Source organism: Pan troglodytes, chromosome 11, assembly GCF_028858775.2.
Source record: "Pan troglodytes isolate AG18354 chromosome 11, NHGRI_mPanTro3-v2.0_pri, whole genome shotgun sequence".
In the NCBI taxonomy this organism is placed as follows: domain Eukaryota; kingdom Metazoa; phylum Chordata; class Mammalia; order Primates; family Hominidae; genus Pan; species Pan troglodytes.
In genome coordinates, this window is record NC_072409.2 from 115,462,258 (window position 1) to 115,483,828 (window position 21,571).

At 42.9% G+C, this 21,571-nt stretch overlaps 1 protein-coding gene across 25 annotated transcripts in view; it reads right to left on the reverse strand.

Annotated features, from left to right (window-relative positions):
• Positions 1–6,581: 6,581 nt before the first annotated feature.
• DOCK8 (dedicator of cytokinesis 8) overlaps positions 6,582–21,571 on the reverse strand; it is a 252,223-nt gene continuing 237,233 nt past the window's right edge. For 17 of the 25 annotated variants that reach the window (XM_016960514.4, XM_016960513.4, XM_009456235.5 and 14 more), the window contains 3 exons: positions 19,801–19,907; positions 8,678–8,848; positions 6,852–8,206 (listed from right to left, as the gene is read on the reverse strand). In XM_016960514.4, the coding sequence (XP_016816003.3) occupies positions 8,146–8,206; positions 8,678–8,848; positions 19,801–19,907 (339 nt within the window). In that variant the 3' untranslated portion in view covers positions 6,852–8,145. Of the gene's footprint in view, positions 6,788–6,851; positions 8,207–8,677; positions 8,849–19,800; positions 19,908–21,571 lie in introns of those variants that run through there. The other 8 variants (XR_008536987.2, XR_001720634.4, XR_010148794.1 and 5 more) reach the window with 2 other exon arrangements.

A 21,571-nucleotide genomic window follows, 5' to 3' on the forward strand; every position in this document is an offset into this window, starting at 1 on the left:
AAACACCCTGGGACGCATGCTCAGTAACTCTCCCCCCACTCCCCGAAACGCCCTGGGACGCATGCTCAGTAACTCTCCCCCCCCCTCCCCGAAACACCCTGGGACGCATGCTCAGTAACTCTCCCCCCCACTCCCCGAAACACCCTGGGACGCATGCTCAGTAACTCCCCCCACCCCACTCCCCGAAACACCCTGGGACGCATGCTCAGTAACTCTCCCCCGACTCCCCGAAACGCCCTGGGACGCAGGCTCAGTAACTCCCCCCCCCCACTCCCCGAAACACCCTCGGACGCCCCGAAACGCCCTGGGACGCATGCTCAGTAACTCTCCCCCCACTCCCCGAAACGCCATCGGACGCATGCTCAGTAACTCTCCCCCCCCTCCCCGAAACGCCCTGGGACGCATGCTCAGTAACTCTCCCCCCCCACTCCCCGAAACACCCTGGGACGCATGCTCAGTAACTCTCCCCCCACCCCACCCCGCCCGTCCCACCACCCGCTGCCCTTCGCCGCCGCCCCCGGCAGTGCTTGCTCTCTTTAGGCCCCATTGAAAGCGCTGTGTTTGCTGGGGAGCCCTTAGTTCAATTCTCAGTGGATTAGGGCCATTGAGATTCTTAATCAATTGCTGGGTTCCACGCGATCCTCTTTAGAAACTTTTTGCTTAATATGCATCTAGAGACATTCACGGCCCGCCTGCAGAGTTGGAGCCGATGGAGTGGAGCCTGGGAGGCTGCAGGCAACCCCCAGGCTTCTAAACAGCAACGTCAGTTTAATTATTGCAGATCCGTCATAGCTGCCAAGTCCTCTCTTTCTTCGTTGTTGTTAACGGGGAAACTTGCCGCCCGGTGGCTTTGTTTCTAGTGGAAGTCCGCGTGCTTTGATACCCTCAGGGGGCACTTACAGGCTAGGTGGACACAGGTGGGCTGCGGGACTCCGTGTATTTACCTTCCAGAGGAATGCACTGCAAACATGCTGCACACAGGAGACAGGGAAGCCTGGCGAGGTTGGGTTTTCAGGCGCCACTGTATACACTCTCAGTTCCACTGATACCCTTTCTTTCTTCTACCCGGAGGCCCTGGTAGTTGGCTCTCGCCAGACAATGTAAACTGGCACTACAAGTGGAATAGACCAGACATTTATTTTCTGGTAAGTCAGGCCTCTGTCCTGCCTGCACCTTTGGCCTGATTTTGATTAACGTTGTCAGAAGCGGATGCAATGTATGGGGGTGTTGGCTAAACTTTCTGGAAGTGTCCATTGTAAACAGTGTTACCTTACATTTTGGGCAGCACTTTTGAGTTTCCAAAACATGTTCCCATGCATTATCTCATTGGGTTTCCTCAGTAGATTGGAAGAATGTGGAGGAACTTGCACCCTCTTTCACAGTGAAAAAACCCTGAACCTCAGAGCAGTATAGTAACTTCGCCAGAATTGCAGGACTAGAAAGTGAAAGAACAAGAAACCAGGTCTTCTGGTCCTTAGTCTGGAGACTTTTGGCAGTCACATATACTTTTTTATTATCTCACTAATAACTCTGATAATCTTGTTGGATAACAGAACAGTTTGTTCATCCGTGTCGTGTTCTCTCATTGCATTAAGGAAGTGATGAGGGAGCTGATTTCTCAATTGTTTTTTAGAGCTATAATGCCTTGAAAATCACTCCCTTATCCTGGCTATCAGTAATTTGCCATCTCCTAATATGTAGTAAAAATAGTAAAGGTAAAAACTAGCTGCCAGGCTAATGCCACAAAAATCAAGTAGGAACTGGGTTGGATTCAGTAACATCGGTCCAGAGAGAGCACTGCTCCTCAAGATGGGTGCAACATCAAGGACTTAGGGATCAGGAATGTGCACGGCTCTCCGAATGTTTTTCGACCAAGGTGATGCTGCATTTCCTCTAGTAATTTCATAATTAAAAACTTAGTGATTATCAGAAATTTAGTTTTTGCTTTCTTTTTTGTTTGTTTTGGTTTTTGAGACAGGGTCTCACTCTGTTGCCCAGGCTGGAGTGCAGTGACACAATCATAGCTCACTGTAGCCTTGAACTCCTGGATTCATGCCTCAGCCCCCCAAGTAGCTGAGACTACAGGCAGGCACCACCATACCTAGGTAATTTTTGTATTTTTTGTAGAAACGGGGTTTTGACATGTTTGTCAGACTAGTCTCGACCTCCTGGGCTCAAGCGAACTGCCAGCCTTGGCCTCCCAAAGGGTTGGGATTACAGGCATGAGCCACCGTGCCTGGCCAGAAATTTATTTATTTATTTATTTATTTATTTTTTTGAGACGGAGTCTTGCTCTTTGCCCAGGCTGGAGTGTAGTGGCGCAATCTGGCTTCACTGCAACCTCCGTCTCCCGGGTTCGCACCATTCTCCTGCCTCAGCCTCCCGAGTAGCTGGGACTACAGGCGCCCACCACCACACTCAGCTAATTTTTTTATTTTTGTATTTTTAGTAGAGACGGGGTTTCACCGTGTTAGCCAGGATGGTCTTGATCTCCTGAGCTTGTGATCCGCCCGCCTCCGCCTCCCAAAGTGCTGGGATTACAGGCGTGAGCCACCGGGCTCGGCAGAAATTTAGTTTTTAAATCAGGCTGTGTGAGGTTGGGTTTAAGAATATTGAAGCTTGGCTCACGCCTGTAATCCCAGCACTTTGGGAGGCAGAGGCAGGTGGATCACCTGAGGTCAGGAATTTGAGACCAGCCTGGCCAACATGGTAAAACCCCATCTCTACTAAAAATACAAAAATTAGTCAGGCGTGGTGGTGGACGCCTGTAATCCCAGCTACTCAGGAGGCTGAGGCAGGAGAATTGCTTGAACCAGGGAGGTGGAGGTTGCAGTGAGCTGAGATGGTGCCACTGCACTCCAGCCTGGCTGACAGAGTGAGACTCTGTCTCAAAAATAATAATAATAATAATAATAATATTGAAGCTATCATCTACGTTTGAGGGAAAGCAGTAGAAAGGGGAAAAATTCTCTTAAATTTTGCCCATGCATTAATAATAGGAAAAGTCAAGAGTGAATGGAAAGTCATTCCTCTGGGACCAAGTGATCCCTGTTGTCTAATTTCCTTTAGGAGCTGCTTTTACCTTAGAGCTACAGAAAAGGTGCAGTCTGGCAGACATCATCACTGACGGCTACCTTCATTCATTACTTTGGTTACTTATAAACATTCATTGAATACCCACTTTGGGCCAGGTACTAGGGATACAATGATGAGAAAAGACACAATTTTGATGCTTAGCTTTTTCTGTTGAAACATAATTGTATCCTGTTTTTCTGTTGCCTTCATTTTTCTCCTACTCCCGCCCCCCCAACTCCATCCTGGTCATTTGCACCATTTTGGTAAGACACTCCAGAAAATGAATTACTGGTACAGTGAGACATTCCCTCCCCCCACCCACCTATTCCAATCCCCACCCTTCATCAGGATATAAACCCTAAGTCTTCCTTCTTCATATATTGCAAATCCTCTACTGGGGATGGTCCTACAAGGCCAGTGATGGTGAATATTATATGAATTAGATAGATTGTAATCTTTGTCTCTACATAAATTTCTTCTGACTGCATCTGCTTTAAAGCAAAACCTCCTGTAGTGAGCCTTGTGGTTTAACTGTCTTTCCCCTTCTTAATTCACCAAGGAACTCCCAGTACCCCTATTGTCAGCCATATGGTTTCAGTATTGACCCAACTTGTAGCTTGAGGGAAGAACCTCAGTTAGCACGAGCCATTCTAATCAGAGTGAACCCAAGGAATTCCAATGGGAATTCTGGGACATAGAAGGTCTCTTCTTTGTGGGGAGTTGTGGTATGGGACTGTGAAGCTCAGCGCTGCTATTGCCATAATGGATGAGCCCAGAATTTCCAGGGAGCACTGCTGAAAGCCTGAGGGTGAGTGCCAACCAAGAGGAAGCAGAGATGGCAAATGGCTTGGGATATGATCTTGAATCAAGCTGGGTCTGAATCAATGCTATCTCTGAATTATTCTGCTAAGTGAACTACTAAACTCTACCACCTCCTTTAAAAATGCCAGTTCAAGTTTGGTTTTCTATCATTTATAAAAAAAGATTGCCAGTTGAACCCTACCTATCTAAGGCAATGGGAAGTATTGCTTTAAGCACAAAAAAGAATGTACAGGATGTTCATACCCCGGCCATACCCTGAATTCTAAGAATATATTTATAACCTTTAGGTTTGTTTGTTTGCAAAATGATACATAATCAGTAATAGTTTTACAGCATTTGTGAGAACAACATTTAAAAATGCATTCAAGGCCGGGCACGGTGGCTCACGCCTGTAATCCCAGCACTTTGGGAGGCCGAGGCGGGTGGATCACGAGGTCAGGAGATCGAGACCATCCTGGCTAACGTGGTGAAACTCTGTCTCTACTAAAAAATACAAAAAATTAGCTGGGCGTGGTGGCGGGTGCCTGTAGTCCCAGCTACTCGGGAGGCTGAGGCAGGAGAATGGCGTGAACCTGGGAGGCGGAGCTTGCAGTGAGCCAAGATCGTGCCACTGCACTCCAGCCTGGGCAACAGAGTGAGACTCCGTCTCAAAAAGAAAAAAGAAAAAAAATACATTCAAAGCAAAATAAAGGTTTCTGGTCTTTGAAAGCATACTTGCAACCACAATTACCAATGACAACTCTAAATTTTGTTTGTTTGTTTGTTTGTTTTTAAACGATCTATTGTCATAGAAAGCACTCTTTATAGAATAGAATTATGGAATTTAAAACAATGTGTGGCATGACAAACCCAATCAGATCTGTGCAGTATATTCATGTTTAATTTTTATGAGATTCTTATGTGATAGTGACAACTGCACCCTTGACCTTGCTGAAGGAGGGGAGGCATGAAGCTAATCAGAAAATTTTCTCTAATAAGCTTTCATAGAAGAGTTTTCCAAATAAAATGAAGAGGGCTATCATGGCATATCAAGTTTCTCTAATTTTCAGGAAACAAAGATACTAATTTGCTTTACTCTTAGGGATTCTTAAAAGGCCTCTTTTCTAACTGCATATTTAGAATATATAATCAGAGGACCAACGTTCAGTATCCTTTTTTGTGCCATCACTTTAAAAAGTGCAGCCATGCTCCCCACTTAACTATCTGGAGTTGAGAAATGATCTGGGAGTTAGCCCAGAAATAGTGTGAACAGCTAGAGCCAATATTGACAAATCCTTATTCTGCAACCCCACAAGTTTCTCTCCTAGGTAAGCTCATGGGGCTCTCAATCATACCCTGTCATTCTTACTTCAGACACTAGTCCCACTTCTTTGGTTATCTATATTCTGAGCCCACAAATCAGAGGCATCCAGCTGAAAAAGCTGAAAGCTTCTAGAATGGCACTATCCACTACGGTAGCCAGTGGCCCCCTGTGGCTACTGTGCACTTAAAATGTGGCCAGTCCTAACTGCAATGTGCTGTAAGTACAAACTACACATCAGATTTTTAAAGACTTAATATGGAAAAAAAAAAGACTGTAAAATAATTTTTTATAGTGGAAGCATACTGAAATAATATTTTATATACATTGGGTTAAATATACTAGTAAAGTTAATTTTGCTGGTTTCTTTTTATGATGCTGATTATTTTTTGAGACAGGGTCTCACTCTGTCACCCAGGCTAGAGTGCAGTGACACGATCATGGCTCACTGCAGCCTCAACCTTCTGGGCTCAAGTGATCCTCCCACCTTAGCCTCCCGAGTAGCTGGGACTACAGGCACATGCCACCACACTTGGTTAATTTTTTATATTTTTTTTGGTAGAGATAGGGTTTAGCCATGTTGCCCAGGCTGGTCTCAAACTCCTGGGCTCAAGTCATCTGCCCACCTTGGTCTTCCAAACTGCTGGTATTACAGGTATGAGCCACTGCACTTGGCCTATTATTATTTTTAATATGGCTACTAGAATTTTTAAAATTATATATGTGGCTTGCATTACATTCTTATGGGCAGTGCCCTTCTAGAAGCAGGCCTACTCATCATTCATTCATTCATTTAGTGAATCAACAAATATTTATTGGGTATCTTTTGTGTGTTTGGTGCAGGGCTAGGGGATAAGAATGCAGCAGTGAACACGGTTCCTGCACTCATGAAGCAAATGTATCCACTGTGGTACAAAAGAGACTGTAAAAAACAAACCCAAATGGACAACAGGTATCTAAAAGCAGGGGATATTTAATCAGGAATATTCTAGGTTACTAGGGTTATTATGGCTATTTGAGTTAAGGTCCAGGACTATATAACTTAGCATCTAACCCTTATTGTTTTAGGGCAGAATCTAATACCATAGGTGTTGGCCTATCCTTGAGTTAGTCAGGAAAAGGTTACATGCTATGGGCTGTGTTCTAGTCTGTTTTGTACTGTGGCTACTACACAGGTATATGATCTTCCTCAGGGAACGGAGACGATTTGGAGGGCGGTGACCATGTTTTTTTACCTTGGTCTCGACACAGTGTCTCCCAAAGACTAGGGGAATACATATGGAATTAAAGTATGTCATGTGTACTCATTTTAAAAAGCAGTTAGGTGTATACTTTAAAAAGACTTCTTCCCCAAATACCTAAAAAATAAAAAGTTTAGCACTTAAGCTGGTAAGTTTTAATTATTATTTTAAGTCCTCTTTCAGATTATAAATTCATGCATACCTGATGGTATAAACAAAAAGTTCTGAAATATCCGAACTAAGTCATCGTTCATTACTAGCAGGGTTAAACATTGCAGAAGAGGTGCCACCTTGGATAGTGTTATTTGATGGAGGCCAGGATGATGCATCTGTCTTCTCTCTGAAGTGCCTTACAAAACATTACGAGTAGGTCATCAAAACAAAACACAAAACATGAGTTGCAAAGGGAAACATTTAGCTTGCAATTCTTATTACATCTTTATTATCAGTCAAGGTCACAGTCATATTAAAAATATATAATTTAATTCTCAGATAATGTCTTTGTTCCTCTTTTTCCTAAAGTCCTTTGTCAAAAGAAGTCAAAGTTGAATATATTTTGTAGCTGATATACATATGCTGACAGACAGCACAATGTTCTGAAATGAAAACAGATATATTATTGCTTTATAAAAAGAAACTTGGTCCCAGAGAGGAGAAAAATAGATAGTACACAAGAGTGACATAAGAAAAAAAGCAAAGCATTATCGGAGAATTGTTTCCATTTAAGTGAAAGCAGTATCTGTGATTTCTGGCTGACTGCTCCACGTACCGTGTATCTCCTACATCAGTGCTTTGAATGTATTCTTCTATAAATGCATGTTAAATTAATGTAACAGTAATAATAAAACAAAAATAACTATACAGCAATTAGTCCACCATTACCAAAAGGGTAACAAGTTCACAAATAATCTCCTCCCAAATTTCCAACCATGATGATTTTTGGAATTGTAGTAAGGCTTCCCTTTGTAGATTTATTGAAAATGTTTCGTACTCCTACAAGTTTGCCCTGCCTTCCTATAAAGAGTGAAATTCAGTTTGAATCGACTGGTGGATAATTTTTCCATTTTTCCTCAGGCAATTTGAGTTACTCCAATAAATTCAAATATGGGCCAGAGGAAATCATCTCTCAGATGGGCAGTGATTGGCCAGTCAGCAGGAGAAGCTGCTTATGCCTTGTTTGGTACGTTGTGGAAAAACACACTTTAATAAATACGCAGTCATGCCTGAGTACCCATCCTCCATCCCGCCACCCCCCAGTGTGGCAAAAATCTGGTCAGAGTCCATTTGGGAATAACTCCATGGTTCCTGGGATCCCAAAGCTTCCCGAGTGCTGGCGGGTCGGGGAGTGCACAGTCAGTCCTGCGTGGCAAATGTCGGCTGGTCGGGGAGTGCACAGTCAGTCCTGCGTGGCAAATGTCGGCTGGTCGGGGAGTGCACAGTCAGTCCTGGGTGGCAAATGTCGGCTGGTCGGGGAGTGCACAGTCAGTCCTGCGTGGCAAACGTCGGCTGGTCGGGGAGTGCACAGTCAGTCCTGGGTGGCAAATGTCGGCTGGTCGGGGAGTGCACAGTCAGTCCTGGGTGGCAAATGTCGGCTGGTCGGGGAGTGCACAGTCAGTCCTGGGTGGCAAATGTCCCATTTTTTAAGTACCAGCAAGTCCTTCTCCAGGGTTGCAGGGCCACAGTCTCCACGAATGAAGATGGCTTTTCTTAGCTGCCCTGTGACAACTGGGTTTCACATTTCCTGAAACTAGATCTGTGGAAGGAGTCCCTGAAATTAAGAAAAGAGAGGGAGGAGAGGGAAAGAGAGCGTACAGAAGCAAGAAAAGATCAGTTAGCCTTTTAGAAAGGGTTGGGGGTGGATCACCCAGTAGAAATGGACATCAGTCATGGACAACTCAGCAAATAATAAGTGAGAGGTCTGCGACCCCTTCACACTGTGCCAAAACAAACATACAAACCAACCAAACAAACAAAGAAACCAACACAGGCCACCATTCAGCCCTGGGAGTACCCTGGTACAAGACCAACACCAAGGCGTCTGGGAGAGGCCAAGGAGCAGGGATGGGGAGGACAGAGGCAGAATGAAGCACACTCCGGTAGCCTCTCTGATTGTGGGACCCTCTTCCACCCTTTCGAGGTTCTGCAGCTCCCCAAGTGCAGCAGAGCATGCCCCAAGGTGCTAGGCCCCATGCGCTGCCCTGTATCCCACCGGAAGAGGCCTCCTCTGCCCTGTTCTTACCTCTTTTGACTCTCAACTCTGAATATTGGCTTGTACAGTTCTGGAATTTTCCGCTCGATCATTGGCCTGAGGTTCTCTTTTAGCTTGTTATAGTTCTTTTTGAGTTCCTGCTGATATTCCCTCTGGTCTGCCGTGATGAGACGCTTGTTTTTCTCTACAGCTTCACCACATCTGAGATGAAAATATCAGTGTGGGAGAAATAAATGACTTTGAAGTGCTTAGAAATCTGAGAACAATGAAATTACTTACGATTTTTCGAATAACTTTAAGAGCGTTTTCAAACTGGGTGGCATATCGGGATCACCTGTGGAGCTTTTCAAAATGCAGATTTCTGGGATCTATCTCAGACTTAATGAATCATAACTGCTGAGGGGTAGCACCCAGAAATCTCTGTGTTTGTTTTTTTTTTTACCTTATTTTATTATTTTTTGAGACGGGGCTCACTCTATCACCCAGGCTGGAGTGCAGTGGCATGATCACAGCTCATGGCAAACTTCGACCTCCTGGGCCCCAGTGATCCTCCTACCTCAGCCTCCTGGGTAGCTGGGACTTCAAGTGTGGGCCATTGCTTCTGGCCCAGAAATGTCTAATTTTAAAAAGTTGCCCAGGGGATACTGAAGCCAACCTAGCCAGAATTGAGAACCTCTGACTTGCTATGTGCCAGAAGAAGTTTCAAGAAGTTTTACATGCATTATCTGTTTAATTTTCCCAACAACCCTAAAAAGTCAGCATTTATCTCTATTTTGTTTCTGAAACTCAGAAATGTTAGGATGCTTGCCCAAGATAACACTGTGAGGAAGTGATGGATCTAAGAGTCAGACTCAAAACACACTGCAGAATGGAAGCTGTTACACTTACAAAAAACTCACTGTGATTTACAGCAACATGGCAGACAGAGCAGATGGCATTCAGCCTCCTCCTGCTACGCACATATGGAAGTGCTAGGAAAGCACAGCAAAAACTTGTTGAAAGAGAAAGGGGAACACCAGGTGCCAGAAAGAAAGAGAAAAATCAAAGCTAGAATGATCACAGGAGCTGGTGACAAGGCAGCTGTCAGTAGGACTGCCCATGAAGATTTTAGGACTGTGTATAGGTCTATGGGCTGAGGGCAAGGGGCTTCAAAGCTCACACAAGATTAGTGATGTGGCCTTGGCCAGGGCAAAGGGAGATTCTGCATATGCCACCTGCATATCGTCCAGAGCCTTGAAAAGCTATCCCATCTATGAAAGAGGGTTTAGAAAAATGCTGCAAGATGTCCAGAGAGGCAGAATGAAAACTTGCTATCAGCTTAGGGCCATTTATGGGAAAGAAAGTCATATTGAGAAATGGAAATTCTAGGCTTGCACCACACATAGTATAAGTTACAAATGTACATTCCTTGACTGTATGTGCTTCAAGGTGAGAGAATAACTTAAAAGCCAGTCCAAGATTACTGAAGTTGCTAGGATTCAGACAAACCAACATAAAGTTGTTCGGAAGGAACACATTCTCAATCAGGGCATATGAGCCACTCTCGCCAAAGATGAGCTCACAATAAAAAATTACAAACCATATGAAGAAACCAACCACCACGAGGGAAAACTAACAGATGCATCAAACAAAAGAATTAGTCCAATAAGAATTAGAGATAATAAAACAATGTAAAAAACCAAAGTTAATATAGAGAGGTAATAAAATGTATAAAATCCTAAGTAACCATGTAACTAGAAAAAAAAAAGAAAATAAATAAAAGGTATAAAATCCATGATAAAAACAAATAAACAGGGAAAATGAAAAAAGAGACCAGGAAAAGTTCAGAAAAGGACCAAACAGAACTTCTAGAAAAAAGAAAAATGCAGTCACTAGGCTGGGTGTGGTGCCTCATGCCTGTAATCCCAGCACTTTGGGAAGCGAAGATGGGTGGATGGTCTGAGCTCACAAGTTAAAGACCAGACTGGGCAACATGGCAAAACCCCACCTCTACAAAAAATATAAAAATTAGCTGGGTATGGTGGCAGGTGACTGCAGCCCCAGCTATTTGGGAAGCTGAGGTGGGAAGATGGCTTGAGCCTGGGAGGTGGAGGTTGCAGTGAGCCAAGATCATGCCACTGCACTCCAGCCTGGGTGACAGAACCAGACCTTGTCTCACCAAAAAAAAAAAAAAAAAAAAAGAAAAAATACAGTTGCTAAAAGACAAAAACCTCAATGGAAAGGTTAAAGGTTAAATAATAGACTAGACATAATTGGAGAAGTAAATGTATGACAGATCCAAGGAAATCACCAATGAGATTTAAAAAATAAAAAATATGAAAAAATTGGTTAAGAAACATAGAGATATAAGGAAGATCCAACCCACATCTAATAGAATCTCCAAGGGAATGGAAAATGAGAGGGAGGCAATATTTAAAGAGATAACAGCTGGTAATTTTCTAGAGTTGAAGAGAGATATAAATCCTCTAATGAACAACAACAGATCTATATCCAGTCTTCTCATGACAAAACTGAAGAACATTAAAGACAGAGAAAATCTTTAGAACTCATCATGGTTATCTGGCTTGTGGACCGTTAAACCTGGTGTTTTCCCTGTCTCCTACACAGTACGGTACACACCAAAGAAGGAAATCATGTTATTTAAACATGATAAAGTTTTGCCTTTTGTTTTGTACTCTTCTACCCAAGGGAACTTACAAATCAATAAACCTTAAAGGGACAGAATAATGGCTGTATGTTACCTAACACGCAATAATTAGTAATAACTATATTATCCTTCAAATGAATAAGACGTGGGTGATCAATATGGCTTACATTATTTTCCTAACAGTGGTACTAGATTTGGACTAAGTTATGGAGACACCCAGACATTGTTATCAAATCCTCTTAACACTGAACACATTTTCAGGATGACAGTCAAAGAGGAAGAGGATAGCATGTGGCAAGGAAGAGCTACCTGCCTAGGCAAAAATAAACTTAGCACCACAGCTTCATCATGGAATTAGCCTGCTATAGAAGAAGGACTTGATTTAACTCACACAGAATCTGAAAGAACTCCCTTAACTGGATTTTCACCTATCTTTTATGTTTGTCATTAATTGAAGCAAATTATAGGATACCTAAGGTTATGAATTAAAGGTTTTAGGGAAGAAATAGAAGGGAAGGCATATGGCCTTTGAATCCTGAGAAATCTATATCACCCCTTATTATTTTTTTTATTGCTTCTTAACTAACAGTTACAATTACCACCATGTGTAAAATAAGATCAGTTTCAGGATGACTTCAAGGCCCAAGTTTATAACATTGGCAGGCTACAGGAGGTGGGATGAGTCCTGCCAAAGCTAACAGCTAATTTGGGGAAGTCTACTCCGACAACTTTGGTAAAATCAACTAAACTCTCCTTAGTCTTTGTTTGCAGAAGTAGTAGTAGCTAGCTAACACCTTCTGATTCCTTACCATGTGCCCTTGACTGAGTTAAATGTGTTATATGCAGACAACTGCGGTTGAAACAAGCTGCTACTCATTAGCAGGATGACTTAACCATAAAAATCTTCAATTTTCTCATCTGGAAAATGGGGATAATAAGCTCATATAATCTCCTAGGGTTGCTGGGAGAATTAAATCAGAAGCTATGATAATAAGGCAGACAGATGCTTCTGGAGTGTAGCAGATTGTATTTCTAAAAATGGCCACAAGAATGTGCTCTCCTAGAACCTTGCCCATGCCCCCATCAGGAGGTGGATGGTTCTTTGTGACAGCCACAGTGAATAGGATGTGGTGGAGGTGGCACTGTGTGACTGGCTAATAAAAGATAACATGGCCTCTGTCTCTCTCTCGTTCTGTACTGTAAGAGTTCTGAACCATCCTGTGACAAGTCTAGTTACCCTAAAGCTGTCATGCAGGAGAGACCATGTGGAGAGAAGGAGAGTTAGAGAGAGGAGGAGCCCCTGCTGTTTGAGTATTCTCAGCCCAGACACCAGACATGAGTGAGGAAGCATTCAGGTAATTCAAGTCCTAGTCACTGTCTCAGTGCAACTGAGAGACTCCAAGCAAAAACCGCTTAGCTGAGCCCAGCCAACCCCAAGTTGCAGCAAAACCATTCTCATGGCCACAATACACCTGCTAGGGCCCCAGCCATCATGACCACATCCTAGGCAAGTATCAGGAGTAGAAATGAGGAAAGCAAAAATTATTATGTACCACATGCATAATAATTAAATTTTCTTTTAAGCCACTAAATTGTGAGGTAGTTTGTTACACAGCAATTAATAAATGTGGTGTTTTATAAAGAAAAACATATTAATAGCTGGAGTGAAAAAATTAGATTTTATGTAGTAATATTACTTTATGTCTTTAAACTTTTATAATGCATAAAATTATTTTATATACTTTTTCTACATTTCTTCCTTTCAGTCATTTGGGTTATATTCTCTAGGTTATTTGATTAAAATTGAAATAATTTCTGCTATGTTAATTTAAATCCCTAAGCTAAAGAGGGCCATGTGCTAAATATCCCTCCTACAGAATAGCCACATCTCTTGGAAAATGTACACAAGATCATAAAATGACACTGCAAACAACTTTTTAAAAATGGTCTTATCTGTAACATTCTCAATAGGTCCACAAACATCTCTGCTGCTCTCACTTAGTGATACAACCATTCCAGACTTCCCTCACATCCTCTGATGCTCCCTTTGTTGGTAAATTCACCGAACACAAGTATTTTCTTAGAACAAATATGCCTGAGGTTTTCTAGCAGTCACAGTTCTACAGAAACCAGATTGATAGGGATTAGAAAGGGCAGGAAGTTACGCCTCCAGAAAAGGATTCCTGGCTTTTGATGGCAGTAACATTTTGGGGCCTCCATTTATAGAGTTAAGGTCTCCTACAGAGAGAGTAGTCATGCTGCCCTCACCCCCCCTGCATCTCTTGGTACCCCCTCTTTTTTTAGAGAGAGGATCTCATTCTGTCATGCAGGGTGGAATGCAGTGGCATGATCTCAGCTCACTGCAACCTCTGCCTCCTGGGCTCAAGTGATCCTCCCACCTCAGCTTCCCGAGCAGTTGGAACTACAGGCACGCCACTACACCCGGTTAATGTTTTTGGTATTTTTTGTAAAGACGAGGTTTTGCCATGTTGCCCAGGCTGGTCTCAAACTTGTGAGCTCAAGTGATCCGCCCACCTCAGCCTCCCAAAGTACTGGGATTACAGGCGTAGCCACTGTACCCAGCCTTGGCCCCCCTTTTTCAGCACAGCCCATACATCGGTTCCTCAGTGTGGCAGACAAACATTTGTTAGTTGTTTTCTCAATATCCATTCTTTCTTCCCTACTAGCAGAACTCCAGGCAGTGTGGCCACCTGAAAACTTACATTTCCTAGCCTCCCATGCAGGTAGGGATAGCTGATAATATAGGTGAAGGCACTGGGAAATGGGCACATCTTTTTGCTCTTTCCTCATTTCTACTCCTGACTTGCCTAGATGTGGTCATGATGGCTGGAGCCCTAGCAACCATATCATGACCACGAGATGGGTACACTAGAACCAGGATGGCACGGCAAAGGATTGGAAAAGAACCAGGGTCTCTGATGACTTTATGAGGCCACTACACAGCTCTACATTGACTACCTCCAATCTTATTTAATGTGAGAGAAAAATAAATTTCTTATTTAAGCTACTCTTCCTTCTGTTACTAGCAACTGAATATAGTCACTAGAGGGAACAGCTCAGCATGGCAATTAAGAGGATGGACTCTGGAGCCAGAGTGCTCAACTCTGAATCCCGCTTTGCTGCTTACTGTCTTTGCAACCTTAAACAAGCTACTTAACCTCTTCATGTCACAGTTTCTTCATCTGTGATGTGAGGGTGATAAGAGCCTACCTCATAAATTAATGTAAAGATTAAATTAGTTGAAACATATCAAATGTTCAGAAGAGTCCCTGCACACAGCTGAAGCCAGAGCACATGGTAGCGTTATTATGCCTGACAGACCCAGGCTAAGTAAATGAACTATTTGTACAATATGAGAATGATAAACTATTAGAGATGCTGTATTCTAGTCTCTTTATTTCATAGTTGATGAAACTAACATGCAAAGAGGTGAAGTGCCCTGTCCAGTCACATACCTGTGGGACAGCACAGCTGGATATAAACCCAGAATCCTGCTGCTCCCAGGCCAATGTCTCATCAGCATCACTGTGTCTTATGATTCAAACTTTATAGAGACAGACAAATCATGGATAGACAATCTCCGTATTTAAGTCAGATTAATTCTCTATTTCCCACTCAAATCCATCAGTCCCCTATTTGCCCCACTGAACAATGTTACACTTACTGATCCCTTAGTATGTATGAAGTCTTATTCTAAGTTCCATGTATTAACTCATTTTATTCTGACACTAACTGCAAGGGAGAGGTACAATTATTATTCCCATTTTACATCTGGGGAAACCGAGGGTAGGTAACTTCTCAAGGTCACACATCTAGTTGAGGCAGAATGGGATCTGAACTCAGGCAATCTGGCTTGAGTGCCCATATTCCCAACCCCAGCACCACATATACTGCCTAGGAAAGCCATTTCCACATTTCCAGCTATAAGCCAGGCATATGGCCTTGGTCTCAAGTTAAAACTACTGCTTCTGTTTCCACCTACACTCTACACATTTGGTTGTCCTTTGGCTACTTGGACAAATTCCTTCTCCTTTCTCTTCATAGACCCCAACTCCAGTTTAAAAACACCACCACTCAACAGCCTGTTTTCTGAGCCTATGACCACATATATGCTGCAGAACCCTTTCAGGGTGTATCTGAAACTACTTCTCTTAAAGGCAAGCTCTAACTGGTGCCAATGAGTACTACTATCTTTTATTTAAATTAAAAACAAATTTAACATCACTTAGTCTTTATAAGAATGAGAAAGTCCAGATAAGTATAAAGAAGAAAATGTAAAAACCTAAATGGTCGGGGTGTTTGGGGGAGCAGAAGAGGAAGATAGAGAGATTGTATCTCTCTATCTTCTTGTCTTGGCTTCTGAACTCGAGATGGTTTTTATTATTGCAGGAAAAGACAGAAGCTGATTGAGGTCCCAGCTTGGTAACAGTTTGAAGAGTTGCAGGACTGGCTGGATGAGTACTGGCTGCAGCAAGTCAGGCTGCCAGGATTCTTTATGGCTGTTTCTGCTTCCACTACAGCTGAGTCAGAAAGGTCGCTGCCCAGTGGTGGCACTAGACGCAGTGGACCTGGCAAGCAAATGTTTCCGCTATTAGCTCTCAGCAACAGAGACTCATTTATGGTCACCTTGGAAATCTGGGCTTATCGATCTACAGCCCAAGTCTGCTGAGAAGCTGGAGCTTAATAAAGGGGAAACCTGAGAGCTGTTCAAGCCCCAAACATTTTCCACTTCTGCGTCACCTCTGCTGTCTGTTAGCAGAGTGGAGGAGAAAATACACCAGCACAAACAATGCGAAAAAATAGTTACTCTATTCATTAAAAGCTGTAACTTCCAGATTGGACTTGAGAAGCAATTAAGCAACAGAGGCACCTCGTCTACTATCTGTATTCAGGGTATGATTTACATACCGTAACATTCACCCATTGTATGTGTAGAGTTTGATGAGTTTTAGTAAATTTACACAGTTGTGCACCATCAGCACACTCTCACCCACGACTTCTGGTCTCTGTAGAATGAAGTGGAGGGCAGGCCAACTGTCGTGTTTGCACATAGAGATGAATAATGAGCAGCAGTACTGTTTTGCCTGTGGCCTTGTCCTACTGATATTGGGACTTCATCCTTACACATATGTAGCACAGTGCCTGGCACAAAGTAGGAGCTCAATAACTGCTGAATGAATGGATGAACTGACGTCTATAGTTGGTTCAAGGTGCAGCAGTTCGAGCATGTTTGCTTTTTTTTTTGTTCTCACATAATTTTATTGAGATTTACAACTTCTTTTTTTGCCATTAAAATTTTATTTTATTACTTATTTATTTATTTATTTTTTGGGAGGAAGCAGACGGCAAAAGTGGTAAATGATGACAAGGATGGCCTAAGAGATTAAGCCCTCAGGGAAGGAGGGAGAGGTAATAGGGAGAAATGTGAGAGGGAGGAAATTCAGCAATCTTTGCAGGCTCTCCACTCAAAGTTTGGTCCAGTGTAGCAGCAGCAGCATCACCTGGGGGCCTGTTAGAAATGCAGTGCTTCCGGACCCACCCCAGACCTACTGAATCAGAATCTGCATTTTTGTTTTTCTTTTTTTGAGACAGGGTCTTTCTCTGTCACCCAGGCTGGAGTGCAGTGGCACGATCATGGCTCATTGCAGCCTTGACCGCCTCGGGCTCAAGCTATCCTCCCACCTCAGCCTCTCGAGTAGCTGGGACTACAGGCACACACCACTACCACGCTTGGCTAAATTTTTGTATTTTTTTGTATTTTTTTAAAGAGACAGAGTTTCGCCATGTTGCCCAGGCTGGTCCTGAACTCCTGGGCTCAAGCAGTCCTTCCACCTCAGCCTCCCAAAGTGCTGGGATTAGAGGCGGAGCCACTGCATCAGGCCAAAATCCGCATTTTGACAAATCCTCAGGTGATGTGTAAGAACAGTGAAGTTTGGGAAGCACGGACAGTCTCCTGGCCTCCTAGAACAATGCAGCAGCCCAGCCAGCGGGGAGAAAGGTGGGACTGGTTCCCATGTGGAATCACCATTAAAAGGGTAGGAGAACAACATTTAAAGTGGTGAATTTGATTTTGAAAATCCAACATTTCTGCAGGCCATCTGGGGAGAATGATAGCATCATTATTGAAACTCTAATGCATGACTTTGTTAAAGGAGCAACCCCTAGGAAAGTCCATTTCCTCTTGCATCTCTTGCCTGGGACTAGTTTTACTGGGCCCTGGTTCTTTTTGGAGTAACTTTTCCTGGGGCTGGGAGCTAATGAGAATCGCATGTTTAGTAGGGATTTTGTAAGTACATTTGACCTAGGTGGCGTCATGGAAAGGATCATACCCATGAGATACTGGATTGCAAGATTTGTAACTAGTAGAAAAAATTGAGGCAAACTGAAGTAAATGAAAATCACTCTCTTGACAAGTTTTCTTAAACATTCAAATTGTATTCAGAGCCTCATTTTACTGATATTATCGTATTTCCAATCTTTCCCCCTTGTCCTAGCATGCTCATGAGAACACGCTGCTCCAGCTGGACTTAGAGGAAGCCGGTGCATCACAGGCATTCCTGACAGAGTCTCGTGGTCCTGCTGGTCCACTCACTGGTACCCAGTCCTCCTCATCCTCGGGGGTAGGTTCCAAGACCCCCAGGGGATGCCTGAAACTGCGGATGGTACCGAACCCTACATATATTATGTTTTTTTCCTATACATACATACCTATGATAAAGCTTAATTTACAAATTAGATAGAGTAAGAGATTAACAACAATTACAGCAATATACTGAAATAAAAGTTACGTGAATGTGGTCTCTCTCTCTCTCTCTGAATATCATATTGTAAGTAATACTTTCAAACCATGGGTAACTAAAGCAGCTGAAAATGATACCTTGGATCAGGCAGGGCCACTGTCCTGGCTCCCTCTTCCCCACTAGCGCCTTTCTTCCACGTATATAGTCAAGACAAGATTTAAGTGGTGATTTTCCATAACGCCTCCCACAAATGCTCCAGCCTGAAACTGATTTCTCTTTTCTGATCTTTATAGTCCTGTAGTTAGTCATTCTTAAAGTTCTGTGCATATGCTGCATTGTATTATTCAGCCATGCAGGGCTATGTCCTGTCATTAAGAACAGAGGAACAAGCCAGATCTCTGTATTCCCATAACTAATATCATGCCTGGAATATAGTGAGTGCTCTTCAAACATTTCATAGGTCCTTTTAGAGGTCCTGGGGCATTGTCAACTTTGGAAGCATTCAAACATAACGAATTTTAAATAAAAATATATGAAAAAAAAATTTTTAAGCCCCCAATCTCTGAGCCCAGGAATTCAAGACCAGCCTAGACGGCATAGTGAGACCCTGTCTCCACAAAAAATAAAAAATAGGGCCGGGCACGGTGATATATGCCTGTAAACCCAGCACTTTGGGAGACCAAGGCAGGTGGATCATATGAGGTCAGGAGTTCAAGATCAGCCTGGCCAACACGGTGAAACCCCATTTCTACCAAAAATACAAAAATTAGCCAGGTGTGGTGGCACACGTCTGTAGTCCCAGCTACTTGGGAGGCTCAGGGAGGAGAATCTCTTGAGCCTGGGAAGTGGAGGTTGCAGTGAGCTGAGATTATGCCACTGTACTCCAGCCTGGGCAACAGAGTGAGACCTTGTCTCAAAATAAAATAAAATAATAAAATAATTCCCCAAATATTTTTCTAGCCTTTTAAAAGATATGTATTATGTACTGAAAAAACAACAACAACAACAACTAGTTTTTCTGTCAGAATTGTTGTCAAATACAGGAAACAATTCAAATATCAAAACATTAACCATGATAATCTGTGAGTATGTTCACACACATGCACAAATACAAACACGCAAAGCCACACAAACATCCTATTACCAAGCGGCTGTGATTCACTGCAGGGCACAGTGTGTCTCCTGTATATGCAGCAAAATTGCGGACCTCTCGCAAAAGCCTGTGAAGGAGGAGATATCTCTAACCTCACAAATGCTAGAATATCAGCACATTGATGGACATGTGGACTATTTGGATTCAGAAGACCTGGTTTGAGCTCAGCTCTGCTGCCAACTGTCTGTGTGACCTTAAGTAAAATTATCTCCTCTCTCTGAACCTCCGATTCCTCTTTTGTAAAATAAGGCAGATGATGATACTTGTTTTACAACAAGTGATTGTGAGGCACACGGGATGCTAGCCACAAAAGCGTTTTATAGTTGACATGTTAGTTACTCATTAGTAGTTCAAGTAGTGTTGCTCTGCTGCAGTGGTCCTCAAACTTCAGTGTGCATCAGGATCACCTGGAGGGCTTGTTAAAATGCACATTGCTGAGCCACACCTCCAGAGATTCCAATTCAGCAGGTCTGGAGGGTGCCTGAGACTCTGTCTTTCTAGCAAGTTCTCAGGTGATGCTGAAGCTGCCGGTCTAAGATTGCACTTTGAGAACCACTGCTCTACTGAAATTCCCAGCCATTTTCCTTCTTACCTCATGATGAATTCCTTAAAGCATAACCTCAACTTGTTGTGATGTCGATAGAGTTTTGGATCAGCAGGAATTTCAGCCAAAAACACTTGGGCTACTTCCAGCGGTCCCTGGTGGAAAAAAAAAAAAAAAATATATATATATATATATATATATACACACACACACATATACATACACGTATATGTATATATATATACACACACATATATATATGAATATATTCATATATATGCACATATATATGAATATATTCATATATATATGAAGGAAATTAAATTGCTTGGGAGAAAATATTGGAGTGACTTCTTAGTTAGAACATTTAATTTTGTAGTTGGTTTGAAATAAACAAAAAAAAAAAGAAAACAAGGAAGGTCGTGGACATCTCAGGAAATTTTGATTTCTTAGGAGGAATCTGAAGTTTTAGAGGAACACTCAGAAGTATAAATGTATTTTCCCTGTGTGTGTGTGTTTTGTTTTTGTTTTTTAGACAGGGTCTCGCTCTATCACCCAGGCTGGAGAATAGTGGCATGATCTCTGCTCACTGCAGCCTCCACTTCCCAGGCTCAAGTGATCCTCCCATGTCAGCCTCCCAAGTAGCTGAGACTACAGCTGTGTGCCACTATACCTGGCTATTTTTGTATTTTTTTGTAGCCATGGGATTTTGCCACATTGCCCAGGCTGGTCTTGAACTCCTGGCCTCAAGGGATCCACCCACCTCAGCCTCCCAAATTGCTGGGATTACAGGCGTGCACCACTGTACACAGTCCAAATTTATTTTCTTTTTTATTGTTGTTTTTGAGACAGAGTCTTACTCTGTCACCCAGGCTGGAGAGCAGTGGCATAATCTCAGCTCACTGCAACCTCCACCTCCCGGGTTCAAGGGATTCTCCTGCCTCAGCCTCCCAAATACAGGGACTACAAGCGCCTGCCACCACACTGGCTAATTTTTGTATTTTTAGTAGAGATGGGGTTTCACCATGTTGGCCAGGCTGGTCTCAAACTCCTGACCTCAAGTGATTCACCCACCTCGGCCTCCCACAGTGCTGGGATTATAGGCATCAGCCACTGAGCCTGGCGCCGAATATTATTTTATTAATCAAATACTACTAATAATAGATTTTCATTCATATGTAAGTGTAATACAACTACATCAAATGGTATGTGCTTTGAGTTGCTTTTCTAAAAACTAGGATTGCCTTGATCTATTCATTTTTGTTCACTTATCTAGTTGCCTTCATGGCAAACATCATTTTGCAGAACTCCTGGATTGAGTCAGAGATATCCATAGTATACAGATAGACCATGGTTGTCGGCTTGGAAAGTCTTCCATTTTATCAAAGGATTGGCACTTACAAAGGCAAACGTTTCCTCATTTTTTTTTCCTGATCTTGGGAATGTAATAGGCATTTCTCTTCTCTATTTCTGTTCTCTTGATGTCAAGTACACTCAGAACTTTTGTGGGGAAATCCAATTATGCTGAATGAGAAAAGACTCATGATGCTCACTGAATATTTGGCGTGGAAGTGTGGACAAGAGCAGATCTAGATTTGAATTAAGGAGGCCCACTGGACAGAGGTATTAGGCTGGTACCTCCCTTCATCTGAGACTGGTTGAGCACCATGCTGAACTTGGGAGTCAGGGTTCTAATAAGTCTGATAGAAAGATCTAGTCTTGTCTGAAGTGGCCTAAGAAGTCAGGTCCCAGGTCATTCCTGGTTGTCAAGGTCCTTGGCATGCTGGGTTCATCTGCTGACTGACCCAAGAGTTGGATG